At 40.2% G+C, this 20,243-nt stretch overlaps 2 protein-coding genes across 2 annotated transcripts in view; one reads left to right on the forward strand and one right to left on the reverse strand.

Moving 5' to 3' along the window:
• Nucleotides 1–3,810, reverse strand: part of ORC1 (origin recognition complex subunit 1) — a 28,922-nt gene extending 25,112 nt beyond the window's left edge. Inside the window, exon 1 of the mRNA XM_069477944.1 lies at nt 3,738–3,810. The gene's annotated coding sequence lies outside the window, so the exon portion shown is untranslated. The remainder of the gene's footprint in view (nt 1–3,737) is intronic.
• A 249-nt stretch (nt 3,811–4,059) lies between these two features.
• On the forward strand, nt 4,060–19,084 carry PRPF38A (pre-mRNA processing factor 38A). Its single transcript, XM_069479980.1, has 10 exons — nt 4,060–4,384; nt 5,205–5,364; nt 6,879–7,000; nt 8,295–8,380; nt 15,240–15,350; nt 16,591–16,703; nt 17,285–17,311; nt 17,423–17,520; nt 17,986–18,034; nt 18,987–19,084. The coding sequence occupies exons 1-10, from the start codon at nt 4,255–4,257 to the stop codon at nt 19,027–19,029; spliced, it is 939 nt and encodes a 312-aa protein (XP_069336081.1). The 5' UTR covers nt 4,060–4,254; the 3' UTR covers nt 19,030–19,084.
• The last annotated feature ends 1,159 nt before the right edge of the window (nt 19,085–20,243 follow it).

Below are 20,243 nucleotides of genomic sequence, written 5' to 3' on the forward strand. Positions count from 1 at the left end.
GGAAGGCTTCCAGGACCTGGACCATGTAAGCTGCCCTGCCTCTATCACTTTGCTCCAGGCCTGCTTTTCCAAACCTCAAAGAGACCAAGATTTTTAGTGCCTCTAGACTTAGAAAGGCCTTCACTGACACCCAGTGGAAAGTTACCCACTCCTCCTTACACTACCCTCCAGAGTAATGTTACATTACACCACCTTGTTATTAATTGAATTACATTATTTTCCTATTTATTGTGCTTCCCACATTAGAATGCTAACTTCCAAAAGAGCAGAGACCTTGGGACCTTGTCTACCTTATTTATAACTGCATTCCCACAGCCTAGGTCAGCACTTGGCACATAATAGGTAAATGAATGAGTAAATGAACTGGTTTTAAAAACCATTAGGACAGGCTGGGCGTGGTGGCTAAGACCTGTAATCCTAGCACTCTGGGAGGCCGAGGCGGGAGAATTGCTTGAGCTCAGGAGTTCAAGACCAGCCTGAGCAAGAGCGAAACCCCATCTCTACTAAAAGGAGAAAGAAATTAGCCAAACAACTAAAAATAGAAAAAATTAGCCGGGCATGGTGGCGCATGCCTATAGTCGCAGCTACCTGGGAGGCTGAGGCAGGAGGATCGCTTGAGCCCAGGAGTTTCAGGTTGCTGTGAGCTAGGCTGACGCCATGGCACTCTAGCCCAGGCAACAGAGTGAGACTCTGTCTCAAAATAAAATAAAATAAAATAAAAAAATAAATGATACTGGACTTAAGAAATCAGATGCCAAAAAAATACATACTATATTGAGTCCATTTACATAAAGTTCAAAAACAGGCAAAAGTAATCTATGTTATTAGAATTCACAACAGAAGCTAGTGTCTACCTAAAAGGAAGAAGCTGAGGCAAAATTAATATAAGTAGAGAGTTTAATGGGGCCAAGCTTGAGGAGTGTAACCCAGGAGCATAGATTCAAGTTGCCTTGAATATATACACTCCAATTATCAGCAGTTAAATTTTTTTTATAAGGAAGACATGTATATTAATGTTACATTCCCTGTGTTTGATAATTTTAGTTACATAAAATATTCTTGTGATCAGCAGTTAAATTTAAAGTAGATTTTTCTTTTATATATATATATATATATATATATATATATATATTTTGATGCACTGACCCAAGAAGAATAAAGTGGATTTTTAAAGGAAAAGATGAGGCCGTTTCAAAGTTGTTCACTAATAATTTACATTAAAATAACATCAGCTATTGATTGGCTATCCACTGTTTTTTGTATCACAAATTTCAGGAACAAGAAGATAATGTGTGAGGCAGCTAGTTAGGCTTTAAACAATTGCTCCCTGGCATGGGTGTGAAGGACTGAAGTCCCATACTCTAGTCTCTCTGGGCTAGACAAATTTTGCATACCTCCCACAGCTCAGGCTTCTCTGAGCTATTTTTCTTTTCAGACTAGGAAGACTAACGGGGACACTGCAGAGAGGCAGGGGCTTCTGAGATGCTGGTCATGCTGTTTTTTGATCTAGGTGCTGGCTACGTGAGTATGTTCTCTTTAAGAAAACTCCTTGAGCTATACATTTATCATTTATGCACTTTTCTTTATTTATGTTATTCTTCAATGAAAAGTTAAAAAATTAATCAGGAGTCCTTCTGAAGAGGCAGTATAAGGAAATCATGGCAAATGTCAAGCCTCTTGTGTGTTACTGGACTTTCTTACCCTTGACCCAGCATTTCATCTCATCTGACAACAGCAGAGAGATTCCCCAAGGAAGGTGGTTGAAGGGACTGTAAAGGCAGACCTGACTTAGCCTAACAAAGGCTTTGGCTTCTAGGAGATAACCATTACAGGGTCTTGCTGTCACAGATACTGGAAATCTGGAATACACACACCATTCCAGTCTAGGAGCCACACACAAGCAAAACAGATAAGGGAGTCGAAGTAAAAATGATAGCACATATTTCAGCCAGAATGACAGAAGGTTAAGCCAAAACTCTTGACATATTTATTTAATTCTTAAAATAATTCTAGAACCGTGCTAATACATAGGTAAGTTTACAGTACACACTTAATAATAAATATTTGCTCAATGAAAGGTAGAAGCTACTCTCACTTCAAGGTGATAATTTGTCCAATGTTATACAGAATGGCACAGCTTTAACTCAAACCCTGAACAGCCAGATTTCAATGACTGTGCCCTCAACACACTGTATGAAATTGGATGTTACATAATACAATAAGTCAGGCTTCCCAGCCACTGGCTGAACAGTCAACGTGGCTTCAATATCCTTACCCACAAAATGGAGATAATATAATCTTTCTTTTATTCAATCAATATTTATCAAGCACCCACTGTGTTTGAGGCACTATTCTACGATTATTGAGGATTAATGAGAAATGCAAAAAATGCAAAATGGTAAGTCCACTTTCACATTCCCTTAATCTCTTGCATTTATTTGTAAGGGACAGTGGTTCTATTTTTTTTTTTAAATATAATTGATAGGCCAGGCCCAGTGGCTCACACCTAAAATCCTAGCACTCTGCGAGACTGAAGCAGGAGGATTGCTTGAGCTCAGGAGTTTGAGACCAGCCTGAGCAAGAGCAAGACCCGTCTCTACTAAAAATAGAAAATTAGCTCAGCATGGTGGTGCACACCTGTAGTCCCAGCTACTCAGCTACTCCTCCCAAGGCTGAGGCAGAAGGATTGCTTGAGCCCAGGAGTTTGAGATTGCAGTGAGCTATGATGATGCCCCTGCACTCCAGCTGGGTGACAGAAGGAAACTGTCTCAAAAACAAACAAACAAAAGCATATATATATAATTTGATGAAGATTATTAACTCATATACAATCTACACAAAATTTTGTGTTCAATTTCAGAGGATTCACAAACCTTCTAAAGTCCACATATTGTCCTCTATTATGGTGAAAAACGTTTTGGAGGACTTGGTAAACCATACTCTTAGAGTGGAAATTTGTTTGGTATTTCCAGCCCACCTAATACAGCAGGGAAAAGGGTACCATTATTCATATTTTACAGACAACTAAAATCATAACTAATCATCGCAGTTTCACAAATTTGACCAGGATAAGAATCTCGCATCTCATCCCTCTAAACCAGTGCTTTTTCCAATTGTCACAAGAGAAGGCCCCTCTATGCCGGGGTTAGACTAGAGAAAGGGTGCCTCTGGACTCCCCTCCTGAAAAGAAGGTGGGTGGGTGGGAGCCCAGCAGTTACGAGCGGCTCATCTGGAAAAATGAAGACCCAGGTAGGAGCCAGGCCACTTAGTCACGAAAAACGACTTAGACAAGTCTCTCTGGGCGCAACTGTAACATCCGTAAAATGGGGTAATAACATCTCCTCCGTCTTCCTGTACTGCTTGCTGCACTATGGCTCAAAGAAGGAAATGAGGCACGTGCTTTACAAAGGCAATGCATAGAGAAGGAAAGGCTAAGTCATTACTGAGAGTTTCAGGCCGCTGAGGGCAGGAATGCTCACACTTCTTTGCTTTGGCTTCCGACTTCCCCATTGCAAACGCTCAGACCCTGGTAGAGTGGGAAGCCTTTTAGAAGTCGGGAGGTGGAAAAGAGGAACACTCCTAAAGGCTCAGAACAGTGCCAGGCAATAAACAGGCGTTCGGTACATGTCAGCTGAATGAATCAATAAGGGAGTCTACAGAAAAACACGACCTCGGTTACAGAGGCTCAGGTCCCACCCCTGACCCCTGGCCCCCGGCCCGCGGGACGCCACACTCACCGGGGGCGAGGCTTCCTCAGGCTGGCCGAAAGCCTCCACTTCCCACCGCCTTCGCTTCGGAAGCTCCGGGAGATGCAGCAACTTTTTACCTGCCCCAGCTGGACTCCTCCTTTTACAGGCAAAGGCCGCACGCCATAGCCAAAGCTGAAGCCTCGGAAATGAAATGGAAAGAAGGTGGAGAAAGAAATTTTCGCGCCAAACAGTGTGGCCCCGCCTCCAGGGTGTCTCTCCCGTTGCGTCACCAACCAGCCCGCCCACCCGGGGGAGGGGCCGCATGACGTACATCCGCCAGCGTGCAGCGGCCATCTTTGATTCGCTCGGCGACATGGTTCGCGGAAGAAGTTCCTTACGCTACAGGGTTTCCGGCTTCAAGATGGTCGCCTAAGCTGTTGAGACTTTTACCACCTTTCTCCATCCCTCTCGGTGTTTTTTTTTTTTTTTTTTTTTTTTTTTTTTAATTAACCTGGACGTGACGCATTAAAGGACCCGACGGAAATAGAACTGAAGGAGTTCTAAAATGGCGAACCGTACGGTGAAGGATGCGCACAGCATCCACGGCACCAACCCTCAATATCTGGTGGAGAAGATCATTCGAACGCGGATCTACGAGTCCAAGTACTGGAAAGAGGAGTGCTTTGGCCTTACGGGTGAGCGGGAGCGAACCCCCTCTCGGCCGCCTGTGGCCCATTTCTCCTGACTGAGTACCGGTAGGACTGGCGACTGGTCCCTGGGGGTGGTAACGGAGAGAAGTATGTCATTCAGAAAAAATTGAGTGCTTACTGTGTGTCTAGTCTTGTGTTGGGCATTGGAGACATAAATGAATCTGATAGGGCTTTATTCTGAAGGGTGTCTCAGTTGGGTTGACTTATTCCATATTTAATGATAGCCTGTTGGATTACAAACTGGTAAACTCAAGGACCCAGATGGAATTCCGTGACATAGCCTCTCGAAGGTCTTAAAGGACCGTTAACATGCTCTAAACCAAATTCATGATCTTACTGTCCATAAATCTGGGCCAGTTCCAGTATTTCCACAATTGGATCCTAATGTAAATATCAGTTCTTCAGGCAGTCTTCCGATCTTTGTTCGAATTCTGGTTTTAAATCCATGTCCTTCGATACTCAGGCTGTGGACCTTCAGCCCAAGTTCCTTTTGATCACAAGAACCTTTCTTGGCCCTCATTTTCCTTACCTGGAAATAAGGACAATACTAGAACTTTCCTCATGGCTTGTTGTAAAGATTAAATGAGGTAAGATGAAATGCTTAGCAGAGTACCTGGCATACAGTAATCCTGCAGCGTATATTAGCTGCAGTCATCATCATTATTATTAATACTAATGTTAAACTGTTGATGAGTAATTAGGAGCACCAAATCTTGAACTACCTCTCTCCACTTCCAACCAGGAAGAGCTTAGCCCTAATATATCTGAGATGTCACTCTATTTGTTTTTGTTTTTTTTTTTTTAGCCGAACTTGTAGTTGATAAAGCCATGGAGTTAAGGTTTGTGGGTGGCGTCTATGGTGGCAACATAAAACCAACTCCCTTTCTGTGTTTAACCTTGAAGATGCTTCAAATTCAGCCTGAGAAGGATATCATTGTGGAGTTCATCAAAAATGAAGATTTCAAGTGAGTACAATGTTGACTAGCTAATATAAAAGCTTCAATTTTGGTGGTTCAGAATTGGGCTTTTGTTAAGAGGAGTGAACCCATTATGTCTCATTTCCACAGAGTTCCACTTCAGGTGTTTGCTCTTGAGCCCTTGCGTTTGTATTGTGTCTGTTCTAATTGTATTAGTCTTCTACTTTATTTTCTTGGTCTTGGTAATTTTTCCCCCAGAAAAGGATTTTACAAATTCATTGAATGTATATTAAGTCAAAGTGAGTACCTAATATGTTGGTGGACACTAAATGCTCAGGGGTAAAAAAGACAACATAAAGTGTTAGTTAAGACATGTTAGATCTAGGTTCATGTACTGACTCTGTTACTCATTAATTGTGATCTTGGAGAAGTTCCTTAATTTTCTAAGCTTTATTTTCCTTATCTGTACAATGGGGACAAAAATATCTACTCATAAGATTGATGTGAGAGTGAAAGAAGATAGTACGTGCACATCTCTCTACATGGTGCCTGTTGCGTGGTAAACACCTAAAAGAGGTAAACACCTCTCAAGGAGGAGACAAACATAATAATAGCTTAATTATGTGTCATGCTCTGTTCTAAGGACTTTACATATAAGAATTCATTTAACCTTCACAACAACCTTATAAACTTATTATCCCTATTTTACAGGAGAGGAAATAGAGGCACAGAGAGATTAATTTGCCCAAGGTCAAATAGCTAATAAATTGGCAAAGCTGGCTTCAGAGCCTGTATTCTTTGCTACAACATTCTGCTGCTCATATAAAGAAAGTGTTGCATTTCAAATGCCTGCTAGTTACCCAAGTGGAGATTTGAGTAAGTAGTTGGATAAAGGAGAACAGGAAAAGGAAAGAATCTTACAAAACATTAACAGCTGGAAAATAGCCAAGTTTTGTTAGGTACTTACCATGTGCTGTATGCTAGAGTGTTTAACATTTTAAATGCTTAGCACTTTTAAATGCATTTCTTGTTTCATCCAACAAGCTAGTATATAAGATAGCATCATCTCCATTTTACAAGGATTGAGAAAACAAGTAATTTGCCCAGTAATGTCACAGAGTTAGTAAATTATGGAATCAGAATTCGAATCCAAATGTCTTTGACTTTTTTCTAGAACCAGCATTCACATCTATGTGTGTTTGTTCTTGTATTATTATTAAATATACCTTACACCTTCTGTTAAATTCAGTATCTTATCTGATTCTTAGAATAATCCTGTGAGGTAAATAGGTTTTATTCTGGTTTTCCAGATGATATATCTGATAACTGACCGCTATGTACAAAGTTCCCACAGCTGTAAGTGGCAGAGTGGTAACTTGAACTCAGATCTCCATATTTTAGCCATCTTTCTTCTGCTCCATGCTACCTCCAAAACTGCAGCTTTCTTATCTGCCAAAGAGAAGAAAGAAAATGTTTATCCACTACTGTCCTGAGAAAAGCCTGATGTAAAACTCAGGAACATCTTAGGATGGTCCATTGTTTCACTGTTACCTATTTGACAGGTATGTCCGTATGTTGGGGGCACTTTACATGAGGCTGACAGGCACTGCAATTGATTGCTACAAGTACTTGGAGCCGTTATATAATGACTATCGAAAAATCAAGAGCCAGAACCGAAATGGAGGTGAGTATACTGCCAAGTCTCTGGACTGTCTTTTTTTTTTTTTTTTTTTTTTTAAGAGACAGGGTCTTGCTATGTTGCCCAGGCTAGTCTTGATCTCCTGGCCTCAAGCGATCCTCTCACCCCAGCCTCTTAAGTAGCTAGTATTACAGATGCAAACCCCCGTTCCCAGCTCAAACTGTCATTTTTAAGCCAGTTTTCATTTCATCAATGCCTGCGCCCTCACATTGTTACATACAATATGAGTGCTCCTCTTCATCTACATTGTTACAGTCTTCATCCAGATATTTCATCTCATCAAGGGGAGTATTCATTCTGACAGCTAGCTTCTTGTTGGCCATACCAAGTCTCGCCTTTCTGCCTTCCTTTCCAACAGCATTTTAGTCAATCCCTGCCTTGCATTGCGTCCCAACCCCCCCCATCCCAAAAGATCTAGCTCCAGAATGGCTTCTCCATAAAAGCCTTCCCAGCCCTCCCAGACAAAGTCGGTTTTCCATGTTACATCTTCATTCTTTCTACTGGCCTCTCTTCTAGCGCTATATCTCACACTACAGTGTATAGACTAAGTGTACTAATACTCACAGGAATCCTACTGAAAAATAATGAGTACATCCAAGATAGGCAGCTTCATACTTTTACAAAGAGACACTTTGTATGCTAAAGAGGGATTCAGGGTAATGTAGTCAAAACCTTTTTTCACTTAGTGTCATGACAAAAGATTTGCCTTTCCCCTCTATATGCATCATTAAACAGTAGAAGGTTAAGAATTTGCTATTGTACTTTAAGCTTTTATTAACTTATTCATTGAATAAATTCATATTGCCAGATAATTCTTTGTGTGGGGGTTGGCCTGTGCATTGTAAGATGTTTAGCAGTATCCCTGGCCCATACACACTAGATAGAAGTAGCACCCCCCTCTAAGTAGGGGAGGTGGCGGTGTGCAAAATCACCCATGGTTAAGAAACACTGAAGTAAGGTAATGGGTGTCATAGAAGTTCTAAAAAGCTGTTACTCCATGTGCCATTTAAGATACACATTCTATATTCAGAAACATTTGTCTTCAAACAAGAAATTACATTTCAATTATATGATCTATTTAAGATCACCCCTGCATAACTCAGGACTGTTGGTGTTTGCTTTTGTGTGTGTCATTCCTGATCCATTCATCCCTTAATCCCTTGCTTCTAAAGGGGCCTGGCACATAGATGTCCTCATACGAAGTCTTAACTCTTCTTTCACTTTTTGGCTGTATAAATTTATTCCCAGGTTGCTTGAGCCTAATGATTTTTTCTTTCAGAGTTTGAACTGATGCATGTAGATGAGTTTATTGATGAACTACTGCACAGTGAGAGAGTCTGTGATATCATTCTGCCTCGACTACAGGTGAGATATAAAGGTCTCTAATGAGAGTCACCCTTCTCTTCGTAGACAGGCAAACCTCTTAATTAGTCTTCCTGTCTAGGAGAAAGGTAGTGGATTGGGAGCGAGAGGAAAACACAAAGTATTTGAAGGGTAGGGCTTTAAAAGTGAATAAAATCTTCTGTAGAATGTTATATCAAGGATATTATAGCTAGGGTAGTTTTGAAACTTCATGAACAGCTTTTTTGAAATCAATCTTCATGTAAAAAGCCAGAATATTAAAAAAGCCAGGAGTGGGAGACTGAGCCCTTAATTCCTTAAACTTCCCCTTTATCATCCTGCTTCCCTTCCCTAATGATAAATAATTGTCCATAAGCCACCTTTTCAGGAATAGGTTTTATGATTTAAAAACTACTTTTACAGAACACTAAGGGAAAATAGATACAGTAGGTAACCTAAAGATAAAGGGAATGGGGCTATAGTGGAGAGATAACCAAACAGGAAATTAGTTTCTGTGTTATTATTACAGCTGACTAGCTGTCGGTCTTGGTCTTAGTTCCCCTATCTATAAAATGGAGAAATCAGACTACCTCAGTGGTCTTTAAACTGCCCTGTGGGACCGTTTTAGGAATGCTGAGAGGAGTAAGTGGACATGGCCCCACGTATTCTAGCCAGAGTAGCTCCTTTTTCCTCTAGGTCTGCAGGTGCCACCCTCACCCCCACCTGGCACACAGCAGGAGGTCAGCAGCAGGTGAGCTAGCAAAGCTTCATCTATATTTACAGCTGCTCCCCATTGCACGCATTACTGCCTGACCTCCATCTCTCCCCACTCTCCGCCAAGTCTGGAAAAATTTTCTTACGTGAAACTGGTCCCTGGTGCCAAAAAGATTGGGCACCTCTACTCTAGGTTATATATTGGGCTTGAGAAATGCAATTTCACCTGAACAAAGGCTTTTTTTTTTTTCTTTTAAATGGCTGTACTGAGATATAATTGACACAACAAATTATATTTTTAAGGTCTAAAATTTGGTAAGTTTTGACATGTAAACACCCTTGTCACTGCAATCAAGACAGTGAATCCCTCCCCCTCACCCCCAAGCAACCACTTATATGTTATCTGACACAATAGATCAGTTTGTTTTTTGGAATTTTACAGTAAATACTTTCTTGTCTATCCTTTTTCGGTCAGCATAATTATTTTGAGATTCATCCATGTTGCTGTGGATATCACTAGTTTATTCCATTTTATTGCTGAACTTATTTACCCATTCATCTGTGCAGACTTGTGGGATACAAGTGATACTGGACTTTTAGGTGCTTAGTCTGCGTGTCAATAGAAATTGGCACGAGACCAGAAAGATTTAGGCAGGCAAGGCTTTACTGGGGCTTTTCCTCAAACAAAGGGAGACAGCTGGTTAAGGAGGCAACCAGTCTGGCTCTCTGAATAAATGGCTGGGGAAGTTTTATGGGGTGTAAAGAAGGAGGTAGGTGTCAGCTTTGAAGTCATCATGTGTAGAGGTGGGGTTCTGTTGGTGGCTGTGCACCTGGTAGTCATGCTTCTTCATGCATATTGTGTATCATTAGCATTTTAAATCTTCATCCCTGGGTGTGGTTTTTAGCAAATTAAAATGGGATTATAATGAGGGAAAAGTTAGGGTATGGTCAATATGGGGGTCTGTTTTGGCTTGAGGCTGTTATATCTGGATAGGTCTGGTTTCTTTGCAGCTAGCTTCCTTATCAGCTGGTGTTAGCATCATGCTTCAGTAGTCCTGGAAGATATTACTCCAGAGACAGACAATTGGCCCCCACCTTTTATGGGTATGGGCTGAATTCCAGCAGCTAGGAGGTCAATTGTGTTTTGCTCTTCTACAGTTAATTAGGCTGGGTCATATTGCCCCCATGTTGGCTCCCTTAGAAGTGAGCCCCAAGTCTTGTCCCCATACTATCTCACGAGGACAATATATAAAAATCAATTGTATTTCTATAGGCTACCAATAAAAAATTGGAATTTGAAATTTTATTAAAATACCATTTAAACAGCATCTATTAGTAAAAGTATAAAATAAGGGTAATTTTGTCAAAAGATATGACTTATACACTTAAAACTACAAAACATAGGCATTATTGAAATTAAAGAAGACCTAAATAAATGGAGAGATACACCGTGTTGATGGCATATCTTATACTGTGACTTAATATTGTTAAGATGTCAATTCCTAAATTAATCTATGGACTTAATGCAATCCCAATCAAAATTCTAGTCAACTTTTTTGTAGAACTTGACAAGCTGAATCTAAAATTTTTATGAAAATATAAAGGACCTAGAATATCCAAAGCAACTTTGTTTTCTGTTTCTGTTTTTTTGAGACAGGGTCTTGCTTTGTTATTTGGGCTAGAGTGCAGTGGTGTCATAACTCACTGCAAGCTCAAACTCCTTGGCTCAAGTGATCTCCTTGCATAGCTGGCAAGCACGTGCCACCACACCCAGCTAATTTTTTTATTTCTTGTAGAAATGGGGTCTCCTTATTGTCCAGGCTGGTCTGGATCTCCTGGCCTCAAGTAATCCTCCCACCTCAGTCTTCCAAAGTGCTGGGATTACAGGTGGAAGCCACCTTGCTCAGCCTGAAACAACTTTGGAGAGGAACAAAGTAGGAGGACAAACCTACCTGATTCTCTCTTTTTTGGTTTTTTATTTGTTTCACTTTTCCTTTTCTTTCTTTAAAAAAATTTTTTTTTTTATTTTCTATAGAGATGTCAGGGCAATACCATTGAGAAAGGATAATCTTTTCCGCAAATGGTACTGGAACAATTGAATAACCATATGCAAACAAAAGAATCTCTACCCTTAGCTCATACCATACATAAAAATTAACTTGAAGGGATCATAAATATAGTATATAAAAACAAAGACTATAAAACTTCTAAAAGAAACCATAGGTGACAATCTTAATGATTTAAGTTTACTAAAACTTTCTGTAATAGGACACAAAAAATTTGAATTGTTTTTTAAAAATTAATATATTGGCCTTGATAAAAATTTTAAACTTTTGCTTTTCAAAAGATACTGTTATAAAAATAAAAAGGCAAGCCATAGACTGGAAGAATATATTTGCACAACACATATAACAAAGGTATTAAATCTAGAATATATAAAGAACTTGAGGTTAATAACAGGACAGCCCAATGGGAAAACGAGCACACACTTTACTAGAGAAGATGTATAGTTGGCCAATAGCACATAAAAAGACACTCAACATTATTAATCATTAGAGAAATGCAAATTAAAACCATCCTGAGGTATATACTGTATATGTGTTGGAATGTCTAAAATTCAAAACACTGACAATATCAAGTATTAGCAAGGATGTGGAGGAACTGCAAGTCTTCATACACTGCTGGTGGTGATACAACCACTTTGGAAAAGTTTGGCATTTTTTCTTAACAAGTTAACCATACACCTACCATACAATTCAGCCATTTCACCCAAAAGAAATGAAAGCACATGTCCACACGAAGACTTATACACAAATATTCATAACTGCTTTATTTGTAGTGGCTGGAAACTGGAAATAATCCAAATATCCGTGAACAAGTTACTGGATAAATAAATTATGGTATATCCATACAATAGAATGCTACTAAGCAGTAAAAGTGAACTAGTGGTACACAACATGCATGAATTCCAGAATAACTATGCTGAATGAAAAAGACAAGAGTACGTACTATATAATTCTAACTGTATAAAATTCTAGTAAATGTAAACTGTGATGACAAAGCAGATCAGTGGTTGCCTGGGGACAGGGTGAAGGAGTGGGGAAGAAAGGGAAGGAGAGATTACAGAGGGGCATAAAATAAACTTTTGGACAGGGTGGATATATTATGTTGATGTATGGTGTTATAGTTGTATATAATACATGTCAACACATGAATTGTATAATTTAAAAATATACTTTATTGTATATTAATTATACCTCAATAAAATTATAAAATAATACTGTGAAAAATACTGGAATAGATGCAGATTGAAGGCCTTTGGCTCTTCCAGCTCTAGTCTTGTCTGATTCTGTGTCTCTATATATGTTAGAATTGGTAACATTAACTAAAGGGTCCCAGAGACTGTTTGTAGTCAGAGGATGGGAGCTAATTCTTACATGATTTAAGCAACCACAAACATCTCACTCCCCAGACATGGGGAGTCCACTGCTTCAGGGTCCTTTTTATAATGCTACCTGTAGCTCAGTAATTATGAAACAATTTGCTATATCCCAACTGCTCTGAGGACTTGCTTCCTTGTTAGATATAAACCAAAGGGGATAATTTAAAGATCAAGAGTCACATATTGTATGGTTCTAAAAAATGATGTATCCAGATTAGACAAAAAAATGAATGGTTACTAGGGGATGTGAGAATGGGAGAATGAGGATTGATTACTTAATGGGTATCAGGTGTTTTTCTGGGGTAATGAAGTTTTGAAACTAGCAAGAGGTGGTGGTTACACAACATTGTGAATACACTGAAAGCCACTTTAAATGGTTGTATGTTATGTGAATTTCACCCCAAGTTTTCAAAAAAAAATCAAAGGCATCAGAAAAACTTAAAAGTAGGGAATTGAATGGATTGCAAATATCCGATAAATGGATGAGAGGAATTTGAGGCATCAAACCTGCTGGAAAAAAGTAAGTGGTGCTCACACATAAATGCAGTGAATCAACTCTTCCTCCATATACTGACCTAGTCATAATCTTACAAAATAAAAGTCTTGAAAATGGGTATATCTCTCCTGTTCCATATTGGCCACTGTAGAGTATATAGTGGAGAGAATGAGATCTCATATTTGAAAACCTGCTTTCAGAGCCCAATTTTCACACTAACTCATTGTGGGTTACATTACCTATTGTTATCCTTAGCTATAATTATTATCTTTAGAAATATTGCAAGTGGGAAAATTTCCATGAGCAATCAGGTTGTAACTAAGGGCTCCAAAGCCCCATCAGCTTTAAGCAAGCCTTTTTATTTAAATGGCATGGTCTGTGTGCAGTCTAGAAGGTAAGCCCATAAAACAAGAATTTGTTAGTGTTTAGCAAGACCCACTGAGGAGGGAGAAATTGAAATCTCAGTGATAAATGTTACATCACCAAGAGGTGTGCTCTGGTGTGGCCTCTCTGGCTTAGTTGTAGTGACTCTTAAGACTACCTTTTCTTCTGATTCTTTTCTTATTAAGCAACCTACTGGTCATCTGTTTTGCTTGTGATATGCCATAACATTGGCAAGGAGTTGCTCTGGAATGTATTCTAATTCCATCAGATGCAAGTACTTAAGAATTAATATATTGATTTCAGTTTCTTCTGAGTCTGGTAAGCATTAAGTATTTTGGATGCCCTGTCTGATACAGTCCTAGATCCCAGACTGTGGTGACCCTGTGATTGTCTTGTTTTTCTTAGCTTTCACAGAATTTTGATGATGGGTGAGCTAATTAGTGTACAGATGTTACTAGTTACTCTGTGACTATCCATCTAGGTAATCCAACATTCTTGTCTTTGGGACAAGAGTGTGGGAAGGGGTCTTATGATCCAGTTAGTCCATTTGGCACTTTTGAACTCACCTTTGCCTCTCAGATCCCTAATCACTCAAATACGCACTGATAAGCCCGATTATAGAAGAAAATGAAACCAGGAGATGGATTGTTTATATCCTGTGCCCAGTTCAAAATGTATGAATCTCAACAGATCCCTGGATCCCGGGTCTAATGGAGATTGGGTGCTACTCCAGGGTTGGGCCTCTGCTGGTGGAACTACTAGCTAACACAGTTTCAGCCATGAATTTATTGGTCTTTAGGTTTTCTGTGTATGAAGCCCACAGTTTTGGTTTTAGCTACACCTATACTGATTAATATTTCAATGAACTTAGAGTATAAGATCACAGGGAATAGAGCCAATAGAAAATGAAAATGTTTCCTTCAGCTTTGTATTTATGTTTATAGGGGAACTTGAAAGAGTATATAGATTCCAGGTATTTAAACTCCTTAGGGAAATCTTGAACTGTCTTTGAAATGAAATTGCCTCAGCTGTTGCTCTTTGGTTTTTCTTTTTTTTTTTTGAGACAGAGTCTCACTCTGTTGCCCGGGCTAGAGTGCTGTGGCGTTAGCCCAGCTCACGGCAACCTCAGATTCCTAGCCCAGCTCACGGCAACCTCAGATTCCTGGGCTCAAACAATCCTTCTGCCTCAACCTCCCAAGTAGCTAGGATTACAGGCATGTGCCACCATGCCCGGCTAATTTTTTCTATAGATATTTTTAGTTGTCCAGCTAATTTCTTTGTATTTTTTTAGTAGAGACAGGGTCTCATTCTTCCTCAGGCTGGTCTCGAACTCCTGAGCTTAAATGATCCTCCCATCTCAGCCTCCCAGAGTGCTAGGATTACAGGCGTGAGCCACCACGCCCAGCCTCTGTTTTTCTGTGAGTCCTAGAAGCCCAGTGCGGGGGTTTCTTTTCTTTTCTTTTTTTTTTTTTAATTTATTTTTATTTTTTATTTTTATTCTTTTTGAGACAGAGTCTCACTGTTGTCTGGGTTGGAGTGTCATGGCATCAGCCTAGCTCACAGCAACCTCAACCTCCTGGGCTCAAGTGATTCTTTTGCCTCAGACTCCCAAGTAGCTGGGACTACAGGCATGCGCCACACCTGGCTAATTTTTCTATTTTTAATAGAGACAGGGTCCTGCTCTTGCTCAGGCTGGTCTCGAATTCCTGAGCTCCGGGCGATCCTCCCACTTTGGCCTCCCAGAGTGCTAGGATTACAGGCGTGAGTGACCGCACCCAGCCCCGATGCTGAGGTTTCAAGACAGAGGAGATGACAATGACCTCTAACTGTCATTATGTTCTCTGTAGAAACGCTATGTGCTAGAGGAAGCTGAGCAACTGGAGCCTCGAGTTAGTGCTCTAGAAGAAGACATGGATGATGTGGAGTCCAGTGAAGAGGAAGAAGAAGAAGATGAGAAGGTCAGGCACCCGAGAGTTTAAGGATTGTGGGAGGGATAGTTATAGAGGGTGGGAATGGTCCTTGTTTTTGTTTTCAGACCTTAATTTTTAATTCTCTTTAACCAAAACACTACCTTATTTTCTCATTAGAAGTATAAGCTTTAGAGTCAAATAGACTTTGGTTCATCTCAGCTCCACCATTTACTAGTGGTATAGCTTTGTGCACATTACTTAACCATAGTTTTCTCCTCTGTAAAGTGAAGATAAGTTTTCTCTCAAGACTGTTATGAGAATTAAATGAGATAGTATACATAAAACTTCTAGCATAATATTGACACATTATAATTACCTAATAAATGGTATCTATTAAAATAAATATTTGGGAACAAACACTTTTTGTAATTGAACCTAAGAAATAAGCTTAGTTTAGGGAAAGAAAAGTCTTCTACACAGTCATGTTTTTTCAGTATTAGTTACAATGGTGAAAAATTGAAAACAATCAAGCTTCCCAGCTGCTGGAAGTGTCGGATAAACTATTTTAACTAAACAGACTTCTAGGCAGCCATTAAAACTATTACGAAAAGTACACAATAACATGGAAAATGCTTACGTTAAGTTAAAATACAAAGGTCTAAAACATTTGTAGCCTTTTTTGTACCCTTCCGTTTGTTCTCCCCTTGCTATGATATTGGGTCCAGTCGTCATCTATGCTGTATGTATCATGCCCTGTAAATCTATATCTTGCTCTTGCCCTATAATCCTATCTTTCTCTCCTCAATAAACCTCATTTTCATACCTGCCTAAAAAATAAATAAAATGGTAAATAAAATTATAAATAACAACATACGCATAGAAAAGGGCTACAAGGAAATATAAGAACATTTAACCAGGAATTGATTTTTTTATCTGAAATGAAGTAGAGGTCTAATTTTTTCCCCTCAACATGGATAACCAGTGGTCTCACACTGCCATTCCTTTCCCATTTATCTGCATTGCCATCTTTGCCGTAATTCAAAGTTGTGTATATATGTGGGTCTGTTTCTGGTAACTCTCTTCTACAGATCATTTTATCTCTTCAGATGCAAGTATCACACTGTCCTAATTATATGGCTTCATAGTAAGTTTTGATATTTAGTAAGGCAAGTGCCTCCCTCTTTGTAGTTAGATTACTGTGTTTTGGAAGTCACTTGGAGATGGACTTTGGGACAGGATAGGAAGAGAAATGTAGTGCCCATCAATGACCCAACCATCTCATTCCCAGTTGGAGAGAGTACCATCACCTGATCACCGCCGGAGAAGCTACAGAGACTTGGACAAGCCCCGTCGCTCTCCCACGCTGCGCTACAGGAGGAGTAGGAGCCGGTCTCCCAGAAGGTAAGGCCCTAGTAATTGGCATCTTTCAGGGAGACGCTGAACACTATAGCCTAGAAGTTTAGACTTCAGAGAAGGGAAAAATGCCAGTCTATGAAGAACATTTGTCCAATGTATTAGTTGTCTATTACTGCAAAACAACCACCCACAAAACCTCATTAGCAGACAACAATAACCACTTGTTTAGTTCACAGGTAAGCAGTCAGTGATTTAAGCATGGTTTGGATAGGCATTGTTTGAAGTGTAAGTTCATCCTGGTATAGGATAGTCTTAGCTAGGATGATGGGGGCAACTTTCCTCTGTAGGCTCAGTTGGGCATGTTCTCATGGCAGTGGCAGAACTCAAGAGCAGACAAGCCCCATCATGCAAGTGTTTTTTTCTAGTGTCTGCTTATATCACATTTGCAGATATCCCATTGGCCAAAGCAAGTCACATGGTCAATCACAAAGTTAGAGTGGGAGGGTGCTACAAAATTACATGACAAAGGACATGGATACAGAGAAGGTTGAAGGATAAAAATGGGGGCCAGTATTGCAATCTACAACATCCAGTGCACCAACCTAGGCTCTCTTTTTCCTTTGTAGGCGGAGTCGATCTCCCAAAAGGAGAAGGTAGGCCTTCAGTCATTTGTGATGAAGGATAGTGCTTCAGGGAGGGGGGCGCGGCGGTGTTGCGTGTATACTGCCAAACAGATCTGGTAGTCTGACCAGTCTTTTGCACAGCCCCTCCCCACGCCGAGAAAGGCATCGGAGCAAGAGTCCAAGACGACACCGCAGCAGGTCCCGAGATCGACGGCACAGATCCCGCTCCAAGTCCCCAGGTATAGCATTTGGCCTTTTGCCATAGGTTGTCTTAACAGAGCTATAAGAGGAGAAATTAACCTCCTGCACTACAGGAGTGCCTGACTATACTGTTGCCTAGCAGAAAAGGAAATAGACATGGAATTTGAAAACTGAAGTTCACATTTTGACTGTATAAGCTTTGTTGATATGATGATGGGCTTCAGTTTTTTCATCTGAAATTACAGGAATAAGATCTAACAGAGTTGTGGTGAAAACCCAGTATGATGTTTGTGAAATTCGCCATAAAGCCCTGAATATATGTGAAGTGGTTTCATTACTACTTTTCCTGCCTCCCCCCACCCCCCATATATGCCAATTCAGAGAGGTGTTACCACCAAGAGACGTCACCAGCATAGGCCAGTTAAGCCCATGGGAGGCATTAGGGCAGGTGAGAATGGCAGTTTAAAGAGTAGAATCTCACCCAATGGCCTTTTCTTCTCCAGGTCATCACCGTAGTCACAGACACAGGAGCCACTCAAAGTCTCCTGAAAGGTATGGATTGACCTGTTTTAAGAATTTAAATCTTTATTCAGCCATTCAAGTCCCATTGACAACTAAGTTGGACCTGAAATTTTCTTGTTTTGGTGGGAATATTAGGAAGTCTCCTTTATTACAAGACAATATTGGCCTCTTGCTCTAAGAAGTACTTGGATTATGTATCTGTTTTGGGGGGGTTTTTTTTGTAGGATTGTAGCTGTGGATAATGATTGAGCTTTGGTATCAGGAGACCTAGGATTTAGTCCTTACTTTTATGAGACTGACGCGCTGCCTACTGCGCTAAGGAGGCAACTAAGTCCTTTTAAAACTTAACAGTTGAGTGACCTTGGACAAGTCACTTTCGTTTGATAAGTTTTCATTAGAAACCCATTTATTGGCCGGGCGCGGTGGCTCACGCCTGTAATCCTAGCACTCTGGGAGGCCGAGGCGGGTGGATCGCTCAAGGTCAGGAGTTCGAGACCAGCCTGAGCAAGAGTGAGACCCCGTCTCTACTAAAAAATAGAAAGAAATTATCTGGCCAACTAAAATATATATATATAGAAAAAATTAGCCGGGCATGGTGGCGCGTGCCTGTAGTCCCAGCTACTCGGGAGGCTGAGGCAGTAGGATCGCTTGAGCCCGGGAGTTTGAGGTTGCTGTGAGCTAGGCTGACGCCATGGCACTCACTCTAGCCCGGGCAACAAAGTGAGACTCTGTCTCAAAAAAAAATAAATAAATAAATAAAATAAAATAAAATAAAATAGAAACCCATTTATTATGCCATTTACTGTTAGACATACTCTAACTCTGAGGTCATTTCCTCAATGGTAAATTTTTGACTCAAGGGTGCTGCTCTGAAACAAAAAAGATACCAGGTACATTTAATGAATATTGGGTGTCATCTCCATCCCCTTTAAGTCCTTGTCCAGCTCCTTAATGTAATGATTTATATGTGTTGCCATTTCAGATCTAAGAAAAGCCATAAGAAGAGCCGGAGAGGGAATGAGTAATGGACTGTCTGCTTTAAGTCCAAAATGGCCTCCTGTGGATATGAGAGTATCTATGTGGAAGGATCAAGATCTCCGCCCCAGGCAGCTATAAGAATATTTTAGTTTTTTCTTATCAGGTTTCTCCACTTTTTTTTTTTTTTTTAACAAAAGAGGTGCTAAGTTTTGTATCTCTTTTTGAATCTTAACATCTTTGAGGGATGATGTTCCTAAGTGTCAGTTTTAGAGGAAAGATAATGTTTCCTAAGGGTTCCCTTTTTGTTATTAAACCTGACACACCCATTTCCCATTTTTCTGTAGTTTACTTTTTGGTGGTTCTGTGATTTGAACTGCTTTTAGGATCCCGGGATTTGTGCTGCTGCTATTATTATTCAAATATCAAATCAGTAAAACATCATAGCTCCTAACTTTTTTGCAGCAGTGGCAAGTGGTAATAAACATGAAAACTGGTTAGCAGCAGTTTTGCAAGAACAGAATGCATTCAAATGTAAGGCTGCTTCTGGATCGTTTAATCCAATTTCATCGACTAGTTCAACAGATATTAGCACTTTAACACCCTTTATACGGCACATTCTTACAGCGTGCCATTTGTTCTTCCCACAAGCTTTTAAACCCAGGTTAAGGTGCTCAGCCTTTATCAAACATTGACATTATCCAAGCCTAATCAGCAGCAATAAGGGCATGAGGATTGAAAAAGATTTGATGGAGAGAAAAGTGTCTAATACTACTCATGGTTTTGACCTGAATTGCTGGGCACTAATGCCATTCACAAAGTCAGAAAATACAGCAGGGGCCAGGCGTGGTGACTCACACCTGTAATCCCAGCACCTTGGGACGATTGCTTGAGGATAGGGGTTCGAGACCACCCTGGGCAACATAGCAAGACCCTGTCTCTGCAAAAAAAGAAAAAACAGCAGGAAGAAACAGCTTTTAGAGAGGCAGGAGTGAGAGGATTGTGGTGACAGTGAAAATGATACTCATTTTAACAAGTTTAATTTGAGATAACTGTGGTATAGCTAAAGCCCAGACAGTTGGAAATAGGGACTACAGTTCTCTATAGTGATTGAGGCCAGAATTGACAGTGTTTATGTAACTGTGGAAGATGCAGATGAGCTTGCCCAAGGAGAGTGTGTATGTATGAAAAGCAAACAATAGAACTGCAGGCAACACCAACAGTGGTGACAAGAAGAGGTACAAGTAACCAATTTATTGAAGAC

This window comes from Eulemur rufifrons, chromosome 8 (assembly GCF_041146395.1).
Source record: "Eulemur rufifrons isolate Redbay chromosome 8, OSU_ERuf_1, whole genome shotgun sequence".
In the NCBI taxonomy this organism is placed as follows: Eukaryota; Metazoa; Chordata; class Mammalia; order Primates; family Lemuridae; genus Eulemur; species Eulemur rufifrons.